The sequence below is a fragment of the Cariama cristata genome, unplaced genomic scaffold (genome assembly GCF_000690535.1).
Source record: "Cariama cristata isolate BGI_N322 unplaced genomic scaffold, ASM69053v1 scaffold17080, whole genome shotgun sequence".
Taxonomy (NCBI): Eukaryota; Metazoa; Chordata; class Aves; order Cariamiformes; family Cariamidae; genus Cariama; species Cariama cristata.
Window position 1 is genome coordinate 70,956 of NW_009596609.1, and position 24,604 is coordinate 95,559.

The 24,604-nt window shown below is 43.8% G+C and overlaps 1 protein-coding gene across 1 annotated transcript in view; it reads left to right on the top strand.

Moving 5' to 3' along the window:
- The window catches only part of TTBK1 (tau tubulin kinase 1), a 97,103-nt gene that overhangs the window by 54,377 nt on the left and 18,122 nt on the right, over window positions 1-24,604 (top strand). The window contains exons 10-14 of the mRNA XM_009706875.1: window positions 4,053-4,207; window positions 5,676-5,895; window positions 9,538-9,713; window positions 12,429-12,987; window positions 21,353-21,376. Of these exons, the coding sequence (XP_009705177.1) occupies window positions 4,053-4,207; window positions 5,676-5,895; window positions 9,538-9,713; window positions 12,429-12,987; window positions 21,353-21,376 (1,134 nt within the window). The remainder of the gene's footprint in view (window positions 1-4,052; window positions 4,208-5,675; window positions 5,896-9,537; window positions 9,714-12,428; window positions 12,988-21,352; window positions 21,377-24,604) is intronic.

The window sequence follows — 24,604 nt, forward strand, 5'->3', positions numbered from 1 at the left end:
GGATGCTGGGTTCATTTTGAAATAACTGCTTTTGGAACGCATGTCCAGGTACACGAAAGGTTAGAAGGGGACTGGGAAGAGACAGCATGGATTTATGCAGGACAGAGTATACCTGACCAACATGATCAGCCTTCTGTGAGGAGGTGACTGTTTCTAAGGACACAGAGAGCAGTGAATGTTATCTACCTTGATTTTACACAGTCTCTCATAACGTCTTCATAGCCAGATTGGAAAGAGATGGTTTGAATAAGCAGACCACAAGGTTGGTGACAGATTGTCCGGATCACTGGTGTCAGAGGGTTGTGATCAGCAATGCAAAATTCAGTTGGTGGCTAGCCACTAGTGGTATCTCTCAGGGAACAGAACTGGAGCTAACAGTGTTCAGTGTCTTCATTAAAGACCTAGACGATGGAACAGGGGGACAGAGCACGCTTTCAACCAGTTCACAGGAGATACCAATTTGGGAGAAGCAGCTGATATGCTAAAGGGTAGTACTGATACTCAGAGAGGCCTTGATGGGCTTATGAACCTCATGAGGTTCAGCAAAGGCAAGTACAAAGTCCTGCACTTGGGATGGAATAAATACGTGGAACAGTACAGGCTGGGGATCAACTAACTGGCTAGGGAGGAGCTCTGCTTCTGCAGACCTGTGTGTGTTAGTGGTGACCATGAAACAGTAGTCTGTACTCGTGACGAAGCACGCTACCCGCATGTTGGGCTGTATTAGGAAGAGCATAGCCAGCAGTGTAAGAGCAGTGATTATTCCTTTCTTTTAGGCACTTGTTAAATCATGTCGGGAAAGCTGTGTCCAGTACAAGACAGACATAAACTGGAGCGAGGCCAGTGGAAGGCCACCAAGATGACTGGGAGCTAGAGCACATGCCATAAGGAAAGAGGCTGAGAGAAGTGGGTTTCTCTGACCTTAAGAAGGGAAGGATCAAAGTGGATCCTGGTTTTGCCTTCTGCTACCTATGGGGAAGACTGAGGTAGACTCTTCTGAGGTGCACAGTGAAAGGATGAGATGCAGCTGACACAATCTGCAACAAGGGAAATTGCAAATAGCTATACGAGAAAAAGTTACGACCAGGAGGATGTGAACAGTAGTGGGATCTCCCTCCTTGGAGATAGTCAGAACATAACTTGCCAGGGCATTGAGCAAGCTGATCTGACTTTGAAACTGGATCTGCCTTGAAGGTAAGCCCTCCTTTGAGTAGGGAGTGGACTAGGTGATCGCCTGAGTTCCCTTGCAACTGAAACTTTGAGTTCCAGCCCTCTGCATCTGTAGCACCTCCTGCCAAGGCTCTTGCTGTGCTCCTTATCTGACATCCTGTGTAACTGAGGGATCTCTTGTCATCTTCCTCCTGGCCCTGCGAAGTTAGCTGTTCTTGGGCCCAGCAGAAGGACACTCGGTATGGGACGCTTTGCAGTGACTGTGGAAACTCTTCTGGTCCCTAGTAATATTGTGTCTGGAGGCAGAGGATCCCGAGACAGGATCCAGTAACTCTTTGCATGACTTCTGGGATCACTGGATGTTGGAATTCTGCTGTGCAGTTTCCTACTCCACTTTCCTCCTTGTAAAGCTTTGTCATTTCATCAGAAGTGTAAAAGGATTCAGAGAAAGCTGAGAAGGCTCAGTAAAACCATGGAACAACTTGAGAATAACGGCAGCTGAGGACACTAGTATCCTTCAGCCTCCGAAAAAAGACCATACAGGAAATACAAGAGGTCTGTAAAATCCCAAATGGCCTGCAAAGTCAAATGCAAGCATTGCAGAAGAAGTTCTAGCAGAAAGTAACAAAAGTTGTTTTGACTGAGTGAGTCCTTGACGGCATGAAGGAATGCTAAGAATAAGACAGCTGAACTTTTAATTTTAGCACGTGTTTTCTTACTTCAGACTGCTTCGGTATTAAAGGAATGGAGGGTGGCAGAAACGGTACCGATTTTTAAATGGCTTCAGAAGATACCAGTCCCTGACACTGATATGTACATCACGAATCAGAAACTGTGATAAAGACTGGGATTAGTGGACAGATGAGTGAGGATGATTTAATGAGCAGAAGTCAGTATGGCTTTTCTAAGGGCGTCATCTACAAATGTATGGAGTTCTTAGAAGGAGTCTTTGAGGATGTGGGGATATTAATTTCTAAAAGACATTTGACAGTAATCCTTGCCAAAATAGCAGTCAGAAAGCAAATATAATCCTAAGAATAATTAGAGTAGTATTAGAGGGTAAACAGAAAATATCCTTATACTACCATGTAAATCTGTGTGAAGCATACACTTAAATACTTTGTGTAGTTCCATTGCTGCATCTAGAAAAAGATATCTTGAAATCAGAGAAGTTGTAGGGAAGAGTAACAAGGAGGCTGGAGACAGATTCATTTCCAGATATGGAGAGACTAATTAGTCTGGGACAGTACAGTTGCAAAAAAAGAGAGGACTCTAATGTACATGACATCTTTAAAATCCAAGGCAGAATGGCAAGAAGTGAATGAAGAATTATTGTTTCCTGCTGCTTCTGATATGAAAATGAGGAACTGCCAAATGAAATTAGCAAGTGGCAGGTTTGAATGAGCAAAGAAGATAGTTCACGTTCTTTGCCATAAGATAGGTGTAGTCCAAAAGCTCATGTATTCAGTAAGTCATTAGGCAAATTCATGAGGAAGCATCCATCTAAGTTTACTAAATACCAGAAATACATTTCCTAAAAGCAAGACTGTGACCCTTTAGTTACTCACATTCAGTTTTGAGCAAGAAATTCCCTGCCAACAGCAGCAGCACAACTCCTGTTTCCATCAGAGATGAAAGGGGGCATCGTGACACGAGGCCAACAAGCAGAAGTACAATCCTATCATACTAAACTGTCACAACAGTAAAATCCCTTTCAAATCAAAGAAGCTGCTACCTCTGCCATGTCACATCCACTCTCTGGAGAGGTGTTGTTACCTGTTCCTTGGTCTGGCTAACAGTCAACTCTGGGAATTCTTTTAGTCAAACATGGTACCACTGCAGGAATGGAGCACCTAATTCTAGGAATCTAGGTCACAAAAAGGAGGAAAAAGATGGCTCAATGGAAAGCTGCAAATAGGCATTTTACTGCAGTTTGGTGGAAGGTAGTAGGAAATGGCAGGCTCTCCTGGCCTTCTGATCATGCTGATAAAGAGAACTCGAATGTAAATGCAAACAAATGGGGGGTTTGGTCATGGTAATTTTTATTGATAACTTAGTGGTAATTGCATGCCATCAGCCAAATGTATTTGTCACCATATTCTCTCTCCATATAGACTTTAGGCTGAATCCTCTCAGTTCTGCATTATTTAGCTGAATAATACTATTAGAATGCAGGACCTCACGTACGACTCTGTTGACCTATAGCATCCAGTTTCCCTTTGACAGCAGAACATCAGATTTCCCTGGGTAATGCATTGATGCACGGAGCACTGTTGCCAGTAGTTTCATTCTCTCCTAAAGAGTATCTGTTCTTAGAAAGCAACAAACATAAACCACGTCAGCATGAGCATTTGTATCTGCCATCTTACAAAGACAATTTTATCATCCCTTTTACAGTTTTATTTTCTTCTGCAGAGGCCACGTATAAGCATATCATAGGGCTTCTAACCAAGCTGTATTTGAGCCAGACACTGCAACGAGTCTGCATCCTCGGACTAGGTTTTCCTGTTGTGTTTACATCTTCTGGCAGCCCTTGACGTATCAAATGTACTATTCTGCATATGTTTAATCTACAGGAAAGCTGAGCTGAAGTTAAGGCTTTAGAGTTAGAGTAGCAAGTCAACTGCAAGATTTCATCAAATCAGTGTCAAAATGTTGCATGCACTTCTTTCGTAGATTTAAAGAAATCTAAGTTGCCAAACCAAAACCAGCCTGAGAAACAACTGATACAGTTTTATGACATTTGCTTTCATCTCTCAGTATCTTTCGTAGGCAAGATGGAGATTATAAGCTGCACTTTGTCCTCATGCTCATACTTCAGATTTTTTGTGACGGCCACCTTCAGCTACTTAATATAAATTGTTTTTGTAAATTTATTCCAGTTAATCATGTCCGTTTTTGAGAACAGCATGAAAGAAAGAGGTATCACTGAAAATGAAGCCTTTGACTGGGAGAAGGCTGGTACAGATATCTTGTTGTCCACTAGCACCTCTACTCCACCACAGCAAAACACCAGGCAAACAGCAGCCATGTTTGGGTGAGTATTGCAGTTGCACCAATCATACTATGGACATCCTCAATAACAAGTGTGGGATATCTGGAAGACAGGGGACATATTGTGAGCAAGCCAGACACACTGAATATGGGCTACGTGACTATCTGAACGCATGTAGGATCATTTTATGTTAGCAATGAGTTGGAGGACATTTTTAAGATGTGGGAAAAATGCAGAGAGTTATACAAAGAAGCAAGCTTGTGGATCAAGGGATGGATGCTTGTGGAACCGGAGATAGATAAAAATAAGAAATAGAGTCTTAGTAACAAGGTGAGACAAAGAGCTTGTGTGCTAGACAAAGAACCTGTGTCTAATTTACGTAGAAGCTATGCATAGCATAAGCACCTATCCGCATCCTTTCTAAGAAGCATGATAGTTGCATGGACAGTATTTGCAGCCAATTAGAGCTTGAGCAAAAGAATGTATGGAAGTAGAAAATATATTATAAGATGCGCTTTGAGCATAATAAAGTTGGCTTTCTTCTGGTCATATTGGTCATGTGAAGAGTCCGTGAATTCCGCATCAAACAAGCTCAGTAACAAGTTAATTTTTAAAAAATTTCAAGGCCATTATGATCCTGGGAAGTTGGAGCTGCATGCAGCCACCACTTGATTTGACTTTATATATATTAACATATAGCTAAGGTGGTGGAATCCGGTTTCAGACCCTTGCTGTGCTGAAAACACATTTTCTACTGGGGATGAGTGTGGGGTTTGGAGTCACATTAAGGGATGTCTGGAGACCTTTGGCAAGGATTGATGGAGCCCATATGCTTGGCTGTTTTGCATATTATATGGCACACAAGGCTGGAGTTTCTGTGAGAGCACCTACTGTGAGGCAGTTGTTGCCTTGCTTGTGATCGATAGTGAGCTGAATACAACAGAGTGCATGCACCAGTCACGCCTCGAACAAAGCTCCTTGAGTTTTACAGGGTGTTTCCTGTGCTCGTGCAAAGGTAGACAGAGCTCGGTGCTCAGAGTTGGAGATGAATCCAAACAAAAGTTGATCAAGGCTTAGTTCACTAGTCTTGTGTTGATGCTTTGGGGGGGGGCTGACTTTAAGGGATAACAATAATCTTTAGTAGTATTATAGAAGATAAAAGCTTATTATAGAAGACAAAAGCTATAAGGCCTATTAAGCTTCATTTGCTTATGCAAAGAAGGGAAGTTTCTTCTAAGCTAAATATTGTGTAATGGGCATTTCTGAAGAATTTTGCAGCCTTGATATCAAGGGTCCCAAGACGCTTTCACTGATCCATCCCACTGTCTTTGTGGCTATGCATGAGGTGGAATCCTCCTGTTCTGTTTTGGGTTGTCATGTCTAGGATAATGCTGGGCTGCCTGTTTTTTCAATCTGATAATACCCTAAAAACTGCTAAGGATTTTCTGTGGGGCAGTGTGATAGGCCTCCTTCTTTAAGTACTAATAATTTTACCTTGTCTCTTCCATAGGGTGGTTAATGTCACTCCAGTACCTGGGGACTTGCTTCGTGAGAACACTGAGGATGTCCTACAGGGTGAACATCTGAGTGATCAAGAGAATGCTCCTCCCATCCTGTCAGGCCGGCCAGTGGAAGGTCTTGGTCAAGCTCCAAACACCCCTTTCAATGAGGCTGAAGTTTGGGAAGAGACAGATGTGAATCGCAACAAACTCAGGATCAGCATCAGCAAAGTAAAGAACATTTATTTATCTCCTGTGGCTGTTGGATTTAGGGCAATGGATTCATAGACTGCTAGAAGCCGCTCGGATCCACTGATGTAGCATCCTGCATAGTGCAGCCCAAAAAGCACTGTGGAATTTCCCTGTGGAAATGGAAAATTACAAACAAGTTTTTCACAGAGTAAAAGCCATTGGGATCAATTTGGATCTTTATGCAAATGTCATTTTGGGGGCTAATAATGCTAGAGTGAATCTTCCATACAATCATTATGTCGTTATCTAGGATCTTGATACTTGAAGCAAGACAATTCTAGTCCTTGCATAGCTGATACAATATCAGAAATGTCCCAGCTTTGGAAATTATAAACCAAAATTTTATTGTGTCCTAACCTCTTGCGTAAATAAATTTCGTCATCAAGCCCTATTTTTCTACATCTTGAATCATCACTAATTTTTCTCTTCCAGTTTTTAAACTTTCCTTTCTAAGGTTAGCACAACCTATAAAGAGCATCTAATGATGGTTTCACCCCTGTGAAGAGTGAGAGAAACCATCAGTTAATATTCTCATATTTCTGCATTCCAAGATCATATTAGACCTTTTAGCTTGCATAAAGTGTATACTTCAGTTGGTTTTCCTCATAATCCCTAAACTGTTTCTCAGTCCTTTCTTGTAAATGTTGCCTAATTTCTTGGCAGCATCCCCTTTGAATGATGATTCCATAGTAAATGTTAAATATGAGAATCTACCAGTTAGTTGATTTATTAGATCAACTTACATATTGTAAGTAAATTAGTATTTGTTGTGTTGATCTCAATTCTTATTTAAAAACCAGAATGTCACATGTCATGACATCAGATACATACAGAATCTGTTAGCAGAGAAACCTTCATCAAACAGACTTAAAATATTATCAGGGCATACCGGATTCACTTCACAAACATGTCTTTAATGGACATTTGTGGACTAGCATGTTAAATCTACCAGTCTTCTGAGTCTGACCAGAATTCACTTCAGTCTCTACAGGCACAAAGTTAGTCTTTCTTTCAGCCCTGTAGATATCTCCACTATCCTTAGTCTTACTAGAAAATATTATTCATGGACAAAAAATAATCTCATCTAAACTTGCTTCAAATTCTCCAATGCAAATAATTTGGATCAACATATTATCCGTATGGAACGTTACCAGCGGCATTCCCCAATCCTGAGAATTATAAACCAAGTTCAGATCACTTCTTCATCTCTTACTGTGAACTGTGTGTATTCCCAGAATTTGAAGGCACATGAAATAAGAAAAACCTGGTAGAGTGGGACGGTTCTGTTTCCACAACATACAAAAAGTGTATTACAGAATAATCCTGGTAACTCCTATGTGTTTTTCTGTTCCTTTGAACCACCAGGTGCCTTGATGCTCTTCAGTCAGACTGAGATGTGCACAAGGGAGTCCTAAACGTCCTTTCTGCATGCTAGTTGTACGTCATGTCTTAGGTACCCAACGTGTCATTCGCAAGCCCTGTCATAACAGCAGCTAGAGATAGGAGAAGTTTCTACAAGATCCAGAGCATGACCAGGTGACTCTCCTGCCAAGGGGTATGCTATTTCTTGTCAGTTTACTGGCAAAGGAGCTTAGGGAGTTAGCGTGGCAATAAGCACTTCAGATCTGCCAAGCTCTGTAGCTACGCGGCAGTCTATGAAATAGAGCCCAGGGCATCATGCTTTCCAAAGCTAAAGTCTGTCCTTTCTCTCTGTGAGGGTTGTTATCTTTAGTCTGACTCTTGCCTGTCCTTTCGCTCTGCTAGGCTTATTATCTTTAGTCGGACTGTTCTCTGAGAGAGAATCAGTTTTATTTAAGTCACAGTCATCACATGGAGAAAAAAAGGAGGCTGCAGATTTGATGTGTAAGGGCACAGCTTCACCTCTGCTTGTAATCTCAGGCATCCCTTGTGTCTTTCAGAACTGCAAGGGCAGCTGGTGTGTAAAACACCCTTCTGCTACTACAGCGTCACCATCCTTCATCTTCCAGTCTTGTAGCACTAGAAGTAACTCTCGCTTTCCCTGTCTTGCTCTTTTATTTAGGTGATGAGTAGATCATGCCATATTTTTTCTTCCCAATACCTCTCTAAGGTCATCCTTATTTCTCTGTTCACACAGTTCAGATCTCCTGCTGTCCCAATTCTCCCATTTCTGTGCTAAGGATGGTTTCCTTGCTTACTGTCGCTGACCTTTCTAAATCCTCCTTCTGGTTCTCCTTCCTCTGCTGGATCAAAGTGCTCATTCTGGGTTTTTTCAGAAGCCTCTTCCTTCTCTCCCACATCTTCCTCCAGTTCTCTGCTCCTGGATCTTACCAGGTTACCTGTTACTCTACAGTTATGTCAGCACTTTGCTCCTTTCACAAACACATTTGACCTTCCTTTGTCACTAACCTTCCCCTGGCCTGAATGGATTACAGATTAAATCATTATCATCTGTTCTGCTTTTCCTGTAATGCCTGAAAGCTCTCCTCCACTCTCCCTAGCTGCAGAGGCTCCTTAGATGCGCATTCCAAACCCAGCCTGGATAGTTCAGATCTGCTCGTTTATGGACACTGACTGACTTGCCGTATACACAGCACACACATAAATGCAACTGTCCTGATCAGCAGCATTTTACCGAGAAGGCTGCTTACATTCAGAGCCTCTGGCATTAATAGAGGACAAATGAATGTAGGACACGCTGCAGAGAAGGGTGAACACTCTCCATACTAGGAATTTGCACTGGCACCTCAATGCACATCCCCACACAAAGGCAGTGTGTGGCAGTTGATGTTGCATGGCTGGCAGCACAACAGGGTTAAATGAAAATCCTAGGCTGCTGCTGTAGCCCTCAGACCATTTTGCCTCTATGCTTTGCCTAAGCAGGTCTCTTCTTTTCCAAGGGGAAGCAGCACAGTGGAAGGCAGAAGGCAACTGTGTTACAGTCACCTACTTTTGCTCCTTTGTCTGCTGCTAAATTAAAAAAAAAAAAGAAATCAAATTCACTAAGGCCATATGAAAACTGAAAATATGTACTGGTAGAGTATGAACACTCAATGCTCACAAGTGTCCATGAACATGTTCAGGTCCCTGCACGACCTTAGGTCTGTACAGATGTTGTGGCGGAGTATACATCCTGGAGGACTTTGTTTAGAGTATCAAGACTTAAAAAAAAAAAAAAAAAAAAAAGGGAAGGAAAAAAACCCCATAAAACCAGGCTGGGAATCAGGAGATGGTTGAGTCACATCAAGTTCATCGGAAGTAAAAGTATGTACGTTGCAATATAATGCATAGACGAATATTGACAAACAAGGACTTACACATTGTGGATAAGCAGTTAGGGTTTGTGTATGCGGTAGGTTAGCCCATGATAACCCCTCTGGATCAACTATTCAGGGTAATTGAAATGCAAAGGCCACCTTGTAAAGATGTTTAAATATTTGAACTTACTTAAAATCCATACTTTTTTAATACTAGATAATTGCCAGGGCATATGGGCCCTTGCATTCCTTCAAACGTTGCTTGTGTAGATTGTGAAAATGCAGCTGAACCTGTATCCTGGAAGAAAGCACAGAGCAACAGTGAAGGATGGGAAATCAATGTCTTTGGTCCAATTTTGAAATTCTCTGTGTTTACCCCCTACAGACTCAGTGCATGGTGGAAGAGGAGCAGAGAAATGGTGTCTGCCCCAGTTCCCCTGTCCGAGTGCCTCCGGAGTCCCCTACCGCGCAGGTGCGCTCCCTAAGATACCGCCGTGTGAACAGCCCTGAGTCAGAACGCCTCTCCACGGCTGATGGCAAAGCAGATCTACATGAAAGAAGGTTTGCTCACCCTCTGTAGCCTCCTACTGCTTTTAGCAGTCTTGAGGATCGACTGCTCAGACCAACCTAATCATTAGATCAGCAGGCACTGGAAGTTCATTTCTGGGTGGAGGTGTTCATGGGCTTTATGATCTTTCTGATGAGGCATTCATGTCTGTTAATAAGGAGAGTCAGTGGGAATGATTCTCATCCTGTCCGTGGATGGAAAGAACATCACAGATGGAAGGAGGGACATTCGTCAGAGGGAAGGCAAAGCATTAGGTTGGCGATAATGTAAACAGTCACAAGACTTTTGGCTGGGCTGAGGTGGGAGGGAAGAATGGATGTTGTTAGGATACATACATTCTGGGAGCTAGCTGGCAGATCCTGATCTGGTGGGTTACTATTTTTCATTAATAGTAATAATAGTATTCATTTTTCAGCATACAGCATTGCACTTGTTTGCATGTGAAAAGTACACATTACACCCTGATTTTGAGGGTAATAGGAATACCTTCTTTCAGATCCACAGCAAAGAAATAAACAAAAAAGCAAGAATAATAAAAATAATGAAAAGAATTTAAAGTATTGTGTGCTGGAGAACACGTGTTACAAGACATAAGCCCTTGGTGCTGGTAACCTCCTTCAATCCTTTGTTACTCTGTCTTCCTCTTCCCATTGAAAGTCAGGGCGTGGACTGTGGTTGCAGGATGTACTGGTGAAATGACCCTCTAAAAAAGCTAGGGGAGAGGCAGGCCTTCTTCTCGGAGAAAATCTGACATCTTCAACCAAGGGGAACAGTCACAAGGAGACGGTAGCGGGAAATGAAGAAGGATCAAAAAGAACTAGAGAGAGGATGAGCCCCTAGCACTACCCCCAGTTTTTTAGGTACTGTTTTATTCTAGGTGGCTGGGGGAAGCTCTAATGCTTCTCTGTAATTCAGGGAAGATTGTTTGTGTTGCTATTAATAATTTAGGGTTTGAATAACAAATCTTTGGTCTTGCTGCCTCTTCTTTTTCTTGCTCAGAAGAAAGGCTCTTTAAAATAGGAAGGGAAAAAAGCTATTTATAACAATATCAGGAACACTAGCCCTGTATATTCACTGAATGCTTTTAACTCCTTCCTTTATTTCTCCCCATTCTTGTCTACTCAGCATTATGCTAAGAAAAATACAGAAAATGTGTTTTATCTAAAATAGATCCCTTTCTCCTGCCTTCTTCCCTCAGCTCCTGTTTTTAAAATCAAGGTCTTTTTTCATCTTCCAAGTAGTCTGCACCAAGTGTGGTGCAAATACAATCCTATTCTGCCATGCAGTCATTTTAGTCCTTTTTCATCTTTTCACAACACACACCTGACTTCCAGCACTGAGAAATTCTTCTGGCTTTCTGGAGTAAATTCTTCCACTCCAGGAGTCTCTCCTCTGCTGTGGAATGGATGAAGACATTGGCTAAATCCAGAGTTTCTTTTATTTTTTTAGTAACAGCTCTTTAAAATCCAGTTCTTCTTCATACACAAAGTGTAGACCATTTTTCATTCTTACTCTGCATATTTAGTGTTCCCTGTTTGCAATAATGTATTTTTAAGGCTTGCTTCTTTCAGATCCATCAGATGGTTTTTGCCGAGATCTTTGGTTTTGCCCACAACTTTCTCTCTGTCAACCTTTGGTTCACCTCCTTCTCTAATTCCCCTTTCTTCATCAAAAATTTTTCATTTTTGCTTGTAATTCTTCCCATTTCAGCTCTGACCTTCCACTGTGTAACAGATAACCAGTTTTGCTTAGCAACCCTCACCCGATGGTCAGTCTCTTCTCTGTTTCCCCTCATGCTTTCTCACACACGGATATTTTTTTCTCAGAAGAGTCTGCAAGGCTCCTGTATGTTCCTTGTTGAAATCCTTTTGTAAAATACACTGCAGCTGTCTTTTTCTGGGCAGCAGACACTGTGGCTTTGAGCAGCAAGCTGCTAGCCCCAGTGGTAGATCGAGAAGCAAAGCAAGCAGCATGTGCAGGTCAAATGAGAGGTGTCGATCGTAACACTGGGGAGCAGAAAGACAGAAGTGCCACTGGCTTTTCCAGCTGAGATGCTGCCAGGGCCATTGGGGCACAGAGAGCTTCCAGACCTTTTTGAAAGGTATTTCTGCATGACTGCAGAAGCTGCTGCTGTTTAGACTGTGAACCACTGAACATTATACTACCTTTTGTAAAAGGATACTTGCCATATTTCCTTCCTGCTCCTCTGAAGTATTTTGGGGTCATCTGTGCACAATGGGATCAAAGATTCTTGCTATCTTTGAAGAGCTCATGTGGCCACCTTAGAGGCCTCAGTGGCCACCATAGAGCTAGCACAATGCAGCTGAAGAGGTTATAGGAGCCCAGCAGAGACAGTGTTGAGTCAGACAGTAGACTTAGGGGTGTTTTGCTTTGGTTTGGTTTTCACAAACCAGTAGAACTTACCAAAGGGGAAAAGAGTATATTGGTGTTGTTGGGAGAAACTGGTTATCATCCTGTCATCTATAAGGAAGAGAGATGCTCAATTGGCTGTCATACTGAAGCACTTCAGGGGGAACATCTTCATGCCATTGTAGGTTCTACAGAAATATTTTTGCTTAAGCCTGTCTTTCTGAAGCATACTGAGAAATGAGTGAGACAGTCTATACAGGTTTTCTCTCAAGTCTTATGATTCCTAACTTTTATCACGCATCTGATGTATTTTTAACGGCTTCATGTTCTGTCTTTAGATCTCGAATGGATTTACCTGGCTCTCCATCACGGCTTGTGTGCTCCTCCCAGCCAGCCCAGATGCTGTCCATTGATACTGGCCAGGCTGACCGGCAGGCAAGTGGTAGGATGGATGTGTCCGCTTCGGTGGAACATGAAGCCCTCAGCAATGCTTTCCGCTCAGTGCCGCTCGCAGAGGAGGAGGACTTTGATAGCAAGGAGTGGGTTATCATTGATAAGGAGACAGAGCTGAAGGACTTTCACCCAGGTGCTGAGCCAAGCACCTCTGGAACCACGGATGAGGAGCCTGAGGAGCTAAGACCTATTGAAGAGGGTGAGGAGAGAAGGCGCTTGGGAGCAGATGCTGCAGTCAGGCCGAAGACGCATGATGGGCGAAGTCGGGGTATGCAGCCTGTGACTGAGGAGGACAGTTCCCACAGACACGAAGGACCTTCTCAAACAGTATCTGACAGTAAACACGAACAGCAGACAGGAAGTCCAGCCCACTCCCCCCTACATTCAGCACCAGCTATCCGACAAAGGAGACGAGAATCTGAACCTACTGGTCCTCAGAGACAGGTAAGATCCCTGTGTCTGTATCTTGTTGCCTAGCATAGCATCATCTTAGGAAACCTCAGCTGTGCTGGAGAAGTCTGTGATTCCAAGCATGGATGCTCTTGTGAAACACTCTGACAGTGCTTGCAAATGTTGTGAACACCTTAGAAGTGCTCCCTATAGCTAGTAACATTGTCCCCTACTAAGGACACACTGTTATCAAGGTCTTTCAGCCGTTTTGGCACAGGGGCAAGAGGAGAGCACAGTTGTGGTTGTGGGTATCTTTAATCAGTTCTCTTATTGCTCTCCCACGGTGTTTTGTTAATAACTGCTTAGTAGTATGGAGGTGTCGCTAGCAAATCTTCTCCACATAGATTCTCAGCAGCAACAGCAGTGTATGGCAAGAGAATGCCCTCTAGTCTAACCACACATCAGCAGTGGGCAGGCCTGCAGCAAGGCAAATCATAAAATAACTCCCTGAAATCAAACTTTCTTCTAAGTACCTAATAAAAAGCTCAGAGTAACCAGCATACACATCCTGTCAACCCAACTTCAGTGACTGGCATTGGTGTTACCAGGTATTTACTCACAGAAATGTTCTTTATCTACTGTGTTTTTTCCAGACAGTTCTAGTGGGCTTTTTTCTTTTGGTTTTGCTTTTTTCTGTGATCCTCTGAAGATATAAAGAAGTTCAGTTTTTAGTGGGAGGTAATTTATTAGATTACTTTGAAAAACATGATATACTGTTAGGCTGAGAGTTCCTTTGTCATATCTAATATTCATTTCTCAGACATTTCAGAAGAAGTCTGTTCCAGAGTGTCGTCCCCACTGCAAGGGACGACAAAATTGTTCTCCTGAGGGCTTTTTGTATTTGTACATTAACAAGGATCTCTCATGGACATGGGATCCATAAGTGCAGCAAAGAGCAGGCGAGTTTCAGATCACGTACACGGTGATACCCTCCCATGGCAGGCGTTCATGCAGTCTGCTTGTTCCTCTCTGCAAGATGGTAACTCCATCCCCCATTCCCCCTTGAACATATTCTCTGAGGGAGTGTTCACTGGACTGGAGAATATTAAAAGAACATCCTTCTGTTCAGGTCTTGCCAAGATTCTTCTCTTCTCTGGATCCCGGAAAGGTACAAGTTAAAAAAAGGACTGTTAGTTTTGGCAGCAAAGCATGAATGATACAAGAAACTATATAAATAAAGAATCAAACCAAAGCCTTGCCTGCCAGGCAAGGCATTCCTTGCTAAGGTGTATGAGGCTACAGCATTTAGAGGAAGGATAGAAATACTGACAGCAAGCAGTAGTGGGACTGTCCTGCTGAGCACGGAATAGTAGCAGTACATGCTTCTCATGGAGACTGTGTCCAGTTGCAAGGTTCCTAGGTGGAAGTGTTTGCTGTATAAAGCCAGTATATTGAATGCCTCAGATATCTAGAGGTTGCATAAGCAAGATGGGCAGAGTTGGAAGGGTCTGTGTCTGAATTTGCTCTGTCTGTACACTTACTAGGCTGGTCAGTGCAAGACCTGCAAGATCTGCAAGATGCAATGAACATGGCAAGAGCCAGCTGGTAAGAACCAGCTGTAAGAACCAGCAGGGACACTTCACTGACATAATATACCTTATGTGTAGCTAAAAAAGGCTGGAGGTGCCTTCTTGTCCATCGCACATAATACTGCTGTGTGAAATGACTGGGGAAGTTGGGTATGATGCAGTATGAAGGCTGCTTATCACTGCACAGTAATATTTAAAAAGCAGTCAAAAAAGGTAAATTAATGGGATTGCGGGTAATCACTGCTAATAGATTAGACAGCCTTGGTTCTCCAGCAGATTGTGCATTTTTTTGCTCCTGTGTTCTGAAATATCCTCTAGTTACTGCTGGGCCAAGCCCTTTACATACAGACCAACACTGGACTTCTTTGACCAGCCAGGATTTAGTTGTGCTTCCTTTGATGTCTGGATCCTTCACTTGCCTCTATCTACACAGCTTTGCAGTGACATTCATATTTTTCCATTTACTGTCACAAAACCAACTGCTAACTCTCAAAGGAAAAATAACTTGGTGCCTAAAGGAAAGCAGAAGCCCATTCTCCTTAGGTACAGCAGAGATGGAGGGACAGTTCGTTGGGACTCTAATAAGAAGTTGACCAAGAACTTAACTAATGAAAATACTGAAGGCCTCACTAGCAATGACAGATGTTTCCTGTAGCTCAGGCTTGCGCTTCCTCTGGGTTTGATTGAAACTGTGATTAGATAGCGTGTGTATGTGAGTAAATCTTCCTTATCATTGAATATGAACTGAGCCTTTAAGATAGGTAAAAATGTCACTAAATGCAGAACTACCATGACTAAGGTCATAGGCCTTGTACCAATTTGGAACCTCATTCTGGACTCCCAAAAACTGGTGATCATCTGTTGGTGCCAGTAGAGTACTAATTGAGAGCAAACGGGTGATCCCTGCTCTAATGCTTTCTTCTATTCCTCCGTTCTCTGGCCCCAATATACAAGCCATTACTTGTTACTGGCAGAAGGACAGTAAACTCTGGATTATCATAGAATCACAGCATGGTTGAGGTTGGAAGGGACCTCTAGAAATCACCTCATCCCACCCTCTGCTCCAAGATGGATCAACTAGAGCAGGTTGCTCAGGACGGTGTCCAGTCAGCGTATCTCTGAGGGTGGAGACTCCACAACCTCTCTGCACAACCTGTTCCAGTGTTCAATCACCTTTATGGTAAAAAAACTTTTTCCTTATGTTTAAATGGCATTTCCTGTATGATTTCTGCCCGTTTCTTCTTGTCATTTTGCTGGGCACCACTGAGAAGAGTCTGGATCCATCTTCTTTTACCCATCAGGTATTTATAAATGTTGATAAGAAACCCCCTGAGCCTTCTCTTCTCCAGACTAAACAGTCCCAGCTCTCTTAACCTTTCCTCAAACAAGAGGTGCTTCGGTCCCTTCATCATCCCTGTGACCCTTTGCTGGAGTCTCTCCAGTAAATCCATGTCTCTCTTGTACTGGACAGCCCAAAACTGGAACACAGGACTCCAGGTGTGGCCTCACCAGTGCTGAGTAGAGAGGAAGGATCACCTCCCTCGACCTGCTGACAACTCTCCTCCTAATGCAGCCCAGGAGGCTCTTGGCTCTTTTTCCCACAAAGACACCTTGCTGGCTTGTGTTCAGCGTAGTGTCCACCAGGACCTCCAGGTACTTCTCTGTCAAACTGCTTTCCAGACAGTTGGCCCCCAATGTGGCCCAGATGTTCCTCCCCAGGTGTAGGACTTTGCACTTCCCTTTGTTGTACTTCATGAAATTCCTTTTTTCCCCGTGTCACCAGTCTATCCAAGCACCTCAGAATATCCTGCACACACCTCTGGTGTGTCAGCCACTCCTCGCAGTTTTGTATCATCTGTGAACCTACTGAGGGCACACTCTATCCCATCATCCAGGTCATTAATGAAGTTGTTAAACAGTAGTGGCCCCAGTATCAACCCCTGGCCACACCACTAGTGAATGTCACAAAGTCAGACTTTGTCACAAAGTCCACACCACTGGACTTTGCTTCCCTAAGCACCACACTTTGGGCCCAGCAGCTGAGCCAGTTTTCAATCCAGCTCTGTCTGCTTACCTAGCCCGTATTTCATCCTTTTGTCTATGAGGATGTTATGGGAGAGAGTGTCAAAAACCTTACTAAAGTCAAGGTAAACTACCTCCCACCCAGTCATCTCATCACAGAAAGCTATTAGGTTTATCAGGCGTGATTTCCCCTTCATATATCCATGCTGACTGCTCTCAGTCACCTTCTTTTCCTTCATATGTTTGGAAATGGCTTCCAGGAGGATTTGCTCCATGCCCCTTCCAGGCTGACCAGCCTGTAGTTCCCCAAGTTATCCTCATGTATGGCTCAGATGTTTGTTCAAATGTATGAACCTGTTGGAAGAAAGATATTGTAGTTCAAGTGTGAGGGATGGTGGTGTCGTCGTGAAATTGTGTGGGTGGGAGCACAGTATGAACAGATGCTGCTGTGGGGAAAGTCAAGTACAGAGGAGGCTCTGAATAGCCAGGGGGAATTTCTGACCCAAATACTCTCACATATTAGATGTCTCCCAGTTTCAGCTAACAAGAAGACAGCTGCAGTAGAGCGTAGACCTCATGGGAAGCCCTGGTATAGAGGGAGAACAGGTCTGATATGAAACTATGTTCTGTTCAAGCCTTTCTGTCTGTGCACTGCTCAGTGCAGCACTGAGCACCCAGCAAGCTGTTTAACAGAGCTCTTAGGGTTTACTTTAATGTATGCATTTCAGGAACGTACTAACAAATCTCTGCTTATTTTTATGCACTAATGTGCAGATAAAGCTATAGAAATAGCTGAAAATGAGTGGAAAAGAAGACTGAACTGCACTTCTGTTACATACTAATCCTGACATAGGATTGCTGTTATTGTTGAAAATAATTTATATCCACACCTAGCAATATAATTTAAAAATCTGTCAAGTTCTTAAGTATGCTGAGTAAATTCACTGACACTTTACAGAGATGGCAACTTACTGCTGCCTTCTGCATTGGAAAGAAATACAAATGTTCATACATTTATGAGTTTCAGCAATTACTTCTGACTGTTTGTCTGTGCCCATAGGTATTTCTTGACTGAATCTCCCTTGCTGCTAGTGCAATTGGCATTGTTCAAAATGTTTTGAGACCTGCCTGCCTAAAACATGCCTGTCCAAATGATTTCACATCTGAAAAACACAAGAAAAGTGAAGCAGTAGTGCGAAATTATATTAACTCTTCCTTACCTATTCTTGGATATATTCTGCAGAGTTCAGAGAGCGTTTTGATTACACTGTGTCTTACAGTCCCATCTCCCAGAGTCGAGTCCATCTTTTAGAAAAGGTCCCAAGGTGAAGAGGCATGGGTGCATTTCCTCACCAACTTAGCTGTGTAGTTAGAATCACTCTTTAAAAAAAAATCTCCCTTGATGCTGTATTAGGCCTCTTTTCTCCCACAGCCAGGAGAATGCCACAAATGGACTTATTTAAAGTTGTCCGTGTTTTGACCCTGAGAGGGCAGCAGCTGTGGAGCTTATGAGCCCTTCCCAGCCATGCCCCACCATTGACGTCTTTGCTGAGAGATCACGCAAGGATGCTCAGCATGGAGACCTGTGTTGGTAATACCATGGGTAAGAGAGGAGGCAGTTAGAAGCACATTACACAGGCTGCCTGGGCCAGCCTCACCTGGGAGTCCAACTTTACCTATAATCACCAGTTTTCTTCTGTAAAAACCTCTGCTGAGAAGCTCACTGAGCCAAGAAAATATTCTCTGTTCTGGTGCTGAGCCCACGGGTGCCCTCATGCTCCTGAACTTCATCATTGCCTCATCTGAGGGATGCTATAGTTGTAACGTTGCCTAATAACCTTGGGAGCAGCACAGCTGGTCAGGGGACAACCACTTCAGCAACCCCAGTATGCTCTTCTCTTCCTCCGTTGATTTGAGTCGGTGATGATTATTCCTTGGGAAGGGACACAGAGACACAGGAGAGGGCTGCCTCATAACAAGGACAGAGGTCTAGCATTTTGGGTGATCTGTGCTGCTTCTCTGGTTCATGTGGTGTAGAGCCCTGGGTTGTCCCGGGTCTGTTACCTAGAGGAACTCTGTTTGATTTGCACTGAGGACTGAAAGCTGAGCAGAGTTTTCTCCGAGTTATACTTTGGACCCAGTGGCCTCTGTGGCCCCAGACCCTGGGACAGTAATGAGGGAAATCCTTGTCACTCCCAGAGTGCCCATAGACAGCAGCAGCAGCGGACAGAAACTACAGCTTTGCTGGCTCTGAGGCAAAAAGAAGAAAAGCTGGGCTGAAATAATTGAGCAACATGTAGAAGCGAAATGCAGCAGACTCTCAGGTTTACAACCCTGGGCAGGAGAGGTAGGCTGGGGGAAAACGATGGCAGAAAAACTGAGATATAGAAAGGTGCTATGTGTCTTGGTTTCCTCTCCCTTCTACAGCATCATCTAAGGGGACCTGAGGGACCATTTCTCAGTGGTGAGAAATGGGCATTTGCAGAAGAGGGGCAGAATCTCATTGCCCCTCACTCAGTGTAATTCCTGTTGAGCTGCACTTGGTGCCGGTTGTAGATGATGCGATTCTTTGACATTAAGCTCCTCTGGCTTCCCTCCACATGAGAAGAGCTTACCAGCTGATGGACAAGGATGTATGTAGAGTTGGCCTCTGTCCCTTACGCTCTTCAGATTCAGGGTCCCTGTCCATCCATGTGTTAGGAATAAAGGATCAGCAAAAGGGTGATACTGTAAGAGAAGTAATGCTCATGTATGCTCATTATATATATGCAGGTCTTAACAATCAACCCTTAACCTCAGTAGAAATTCCTAATTACATGTTATATCTTTAAAATATACTGAGCTCTATCAACATCACATTTTTCTGGGGCTTCACATGAGAGGTGTCATACTGCTCCTGTCCAAACCGAGCAGAACAGGCCCGATGGAAGATGGTCCAGCCTGATTGTTGCCAAGGGCAAAGGGATAAAAGGGGGCACCACCTCCAGCATGGACTGTGTAATTTAAGCGTTAGAGCATCCGTGAAGAAAAGTGGGATGTCTGTAACCTCAGCTTCAGCCAAGAGGCAGCAATACCTAAGTGCGCTTGTGCAATTTGCCCCTTCGTGGCCTGGTAAAGGTCCTTGGTCCTGTGCTGTAAAGGAGGTCCATCTGGGTAGTTGGAGTGATCCTTTTTGATCTGAGAAGTCTTTAGCATGTTGGGATGATATATACATTGGAAATCATACAATATGCTGAGCCCAAACATGAAGCAAAAAGTAATAATAAGAATTCCAGTATACTCAGTTGTGCAGCCTACAAACAGTACACCCAGGACTGAATTTCTACATCAACTATGCAGAGAAGAAATGGTTGTCTTTATGACAAATTAGGGCTGCTGTCTAGAATTCCTTTGTCTCTCTCAAATACTCTGTATGACAGCATTACATTATTATTATCTGAGAGTCTGATCTATGCAGTGACATGCAGTACATTTAGGACTGTGAATAATTGCTTTTCACATTTAATGCCCACCGCAAGCTGAGTAGTTCTCAGATGCTTCTGAAGCTAAGATACCTGCCTCAAAGCACTGCAAAGATATTGAAGATGACAGGAAAGAGATGAAACTGGATGAAGTTCAGCTCTTTTTCTCATATCATTTGCAAGGGCAACATCTCTAGTAAGGTAAGGAGAGCAGTGCTGGCCTAAGGAAATACAATATTACTTTTTCACATTTCCCAATAACATTTTGAAACCTGCAGAGGCTTCCTGAAAAGAAGTGCAGCACAAGGAAGGGAATGGATTTGAAAGGAAAAACGTAATTCCAGGAAAAATGGTCTGGTTTTGAAAATTGAGGTTGCTGGCCCCTGTGAAATCACTAGTTTCATAGCAGAGGTAGAAAGGGGAGGAAGGGCTTAGCATTTTCAGGGTGAAGAATCTGAAGTCATTCCCTTAATGCCTCTCTCTTCCATTCACTGCATAAAGGGAAGGTAGGGACTGCGATCTCATCCTGGCAGAAGCTCTCCTCTGTGAGTATACTTTCCTCCCTCTCCTGGCCATCCCAGGATCACAGAAGCAGAAAAGGGACCTAAGAGTGCATCTTCTCCTCACGTCCTCCCATGGCTCTGTGTTTTGAATTTCTCACTGAAAGGAGAATTACTCTGCCTGCCTTTCCAGCTGCTGCCTGTCCTCTGGTTACCAAAACTGGAAGCATTAACACTCCCCCTGCAGGTTCTCAATATGAAAGTGTATCTGGAGACCAGCAGTGTAAGTGTGAGAAAAGAAAAGTCCACTAACAGCCCCCAAAGTAATCCCTGGAGCAAGTTTTAATAAGACTCATTGAAAGAGCCCTTGAGAATCCCTCGCTTTTAAATGCATATAATCATTTTAGTGCCAGGTGTTTCACCTTTTCTCGTACACATGGTTTCTGAGTATTTTCAGAGTTTGACTGTTACCCATATACAAGATGTATGAATAGCCTAATGACATGTCAAGATGAGTGATGCCAGAGGAACAGAGAGGTGAGGCCTGAAGAGCCAGAGGAGGGGACTGACGTAGCAGAGCCCGACACTACTGGTGTCACTTGTGTCCGCGTGTGGCTGGGGAGAGCGTGGCAGGCCGCCTGTAATGGCAGGCTCCCACGGTGCCCGTAGGATTCCCGGGAATTTGTAGACACAGAGCAGTAAGTAAGCCCCACGTAGAGCAAAAGCAATTGTCATCCGCCAGCGAAGATGTCTGCAGCATGCGCATCACAAACCAGGGGCGAGTCAAGTCTTTGCCTGACACCTTTTCCTCCACTCTTCTTGGTCTTTTTCAGTTGGAGGAGGACAGGCCTTCTCAGCACTCCCTCCCGAGGTACAGCCCCCTGAGAAGACTGGCGTCCTCCGTTTTCTCCTCCTCAACCCTGGAGACAGAACACTACCCTCACGTTGGTGGCACTTTCATACAGCGCAGCCGTTCAGCGGAGAGCAGTCCCGTTCGCATGCCCCGCAGGCACATGCCCCTCACGGCAGGAAACCACAGACTCATGCCTTCCGTCCTCCGCATTTCCAGGTCCCAGCTCCAGCAGGTGTGGGCCCGCTTCACACACAAAACATAGCCTGTTCAGGGAAGCAGCAGCCTCCATAATGCAATAATAGATCCCACCTGCCCACAATGTGTCACCACTTAAATGCAATATTGAATCCCAGACAACACTGGCCTAAGGTACTGTAACTTCCAAAGCCCCTGCAACCAGACCCCACAGAGACTGAAAACATCTGCCTTTCTAAACCTCCCAGCAGCCTGGGCGAGGGGTGGCGGCGTGGCCGAAGATGAGAACGCAGATGGTGAACGTGTGATATGTGAAAGAGGGGGATGCCAGGGGCTCATCTCAGAGACTCGCTCGTGCGTCCTGCAGCCTTGGGGTATAGGAAGTGCAGGGCTGCCTCGCTGAACACATGCAATCAAGCCACAAACATTGTCAAATTATGACTGGAGTGGAGAGACCATGGAGGTATCAGCAAGCGTCACCTTCCCTGGGCAAATCGGTTCAAGTGTCTTTGTTGGTATCTTACACTGGGCCAAATCTGTAGGCGGTTTTACTCCATCTAGATATAGGCAGACTCCCACTGGAAGCTCACTTGAGGCAGGACCTCAGGATTTGTCCCTCTTGTGGAGTTACGATCATGCATCTCTTTGTTGCGTTGGCTTTGGAAATCCCTTTGCTTTTGTTGTGGTTTGGTTTCCATACAGTGATCACATATTTCTATCTCTCTGGCTTTGCTGCTGTTACATGACGGTGGACCTGTTTGTCAGCTCTCCACTCCTAAGCTGCTCCAAATCTACCTGCCTTCCCCCAGAGGCACTGACTGTCAAGAGTTGGACAGAAAGAATTTTCTTACTGATCCAGCTGTATATTGTGCTGTTTCTAAATTCTAGAAATTTTAGGCACCTGCAGCTTTTCAGTGGCAGAGCAGCCTTGCTTCTTGGCCTTGCTTGGAAATGCCTGTGATAACAGATCTCACTTGAGAAATAAACTGGCCTCAGCATTTGGTATACAAAGCCCCTGGAGCCCCTGTCTAAAACTGACTTGAATCTCAGAGGAAAAGGGAGATCAAGGTTAATTTAAATGGTCACAAGTACCCTTATTTCCCAGGCGTGCAGGGATATATTGCCCTTCTCAGTATAGCTGCAGTGTAAAACACCAGGCTGTATGAAGACCTTCTGTGGTTAAGTGAATGTAGTAACTGTCCTCTGTTGAACTGAGCCTTTGGTCCAGTCTTCTGGGTGAAGAGGTAGTATGGATGTTAAGGTTAAAGAAGAAAGGGTCACTGCTGGTGCTCAGGGCTTTAGGAAAGTACGAGTCCAAAGTCAAATGCTCTGCAGAAAGTATATAAGCACTGCATACAGACAAGAAAATGTATAGAAAGCTCAGGCAGATGCGAAAATGGTGTGGGATAAGTATGGGTGTGGGAAGAAAGTTGTGACACCGAGATATTACTGCATAAGTAGGGTGTTTCCAGTGGAGTTACAATGAACACTTCCTTCCAAGTACTGATTTCTGTAGGTAGATCTGCCCTGCCTGAGGCTCCCCTAATACCAGATTCACCCTCCTCTAAGTGACCCCAGACAGTGGTGGGTGGTGGTTTCTGAAGCTCATAGGACCTGGCCTGGGGGGTCTGCATGCTGCAGGACATCCTCCGGTAGGCTGGCTGCAGGGATGGAGATGCACCTGATGGAGATCACCCTGCTGGGTGCAGGGATGGAGGGCAACACACCCTCCTTGAGAAGATTCGGTGTAGGCATGACCAGTCTTCTTCCCACAGTCATTCTTCAATCAGTGACATCAACTTCTTTTGATTTGCCCCAAGAACGTGAGTGAATGGGACACTTTATTGCCCAGACAAAATTTTTATCTGCAATTTGTTTTTAAATTTAATGAGTTTTGTTCTTAAAAAAGGCACTGGCCATTGCCAGAAATACTTGGACTGAATTAACCAGTAGCCTAATCCTATTTGGCAGTTCTTCTCTTGTCAAGCACAGAAACCAGAAAGAGCAAAGCTTTATTTTGTCAAAGTGACTTGAGAAGGGATGATTTCCTTAAGTAGACTCTGCTCTGATGTTATTTTTTCCATGTTCAGTAGAGACTTTAATAGAACAGCAGATTCCAGAACAAATGCAATTTGTGAAAGAAGTAGATTTAAAATCAGTAGCCCTTAATAATTTTTAGTTCATAGTCCCCAAAACACTGGTGTTCACTTTTCAAGGTCAGTTTTAGGAACAAAAATTTCTATTGTTCTGTTTTTTACAAAACAATTTTTAGTCTCGCCAGTGACAAAAGGGAACAAACAGGATAACTGGGTATTTATAAACTCTAACCTGCCCATTTCAGACAAAAGCAATGACTAGCCGATAAGTAGCTCCATACATAAAATTTAAAGGGCAGTAATCTATCTAATGCTACTCATGATGGTTATATATAGAACTGTTCTCGCCAAGTAAACTTGATACGGTTCTTCTTCTGTGTTCGAAAGTCTGATTGATAGAGATGGTTGATTTATATAGACTTCAGTAAGACTTTCTTCTAGTTAAAATTATTAACAAATTGAAAACCAACTAACCAAACAAAATATGTTTATATGTTGGTATCTCTGACAAATGGGGATGTTTCTCACTAGGACTTCTGAGCTCCTGCCCTTAGCTCAGCACTATTCCATGCCTTCAGTGGCTGTCAAGAGGAAAAAAGAAATCACTGAGACAAAAGTTTGCAGTGACAGGAAGATGGGTGGCTGGATAAAATAATACTGGCAAGCCAGCTCTGCAGAAAGATCTGAATCGCTTGATAAGTTGCTTGCATTGAAACTAATTATTGCATTCAGCCAGGGACAAGGTCATGTTTCGAGTATGACGAATATAGGTCACACGCACAGACTGGGAGAAACTGCGCCCTGGGAGGTGCTGTCTCCCAAAATGAAGTGGGAGTTAGGGGAAATAATCAGCTGCATGTTAAGTTCTCATTATGCTGCTATAGCGAAAAAAAAAAGAAACAAAAACAAACCAGCAACTTCTTCTTTGATGTATCAGCAGGGAAATGAAGAGTGT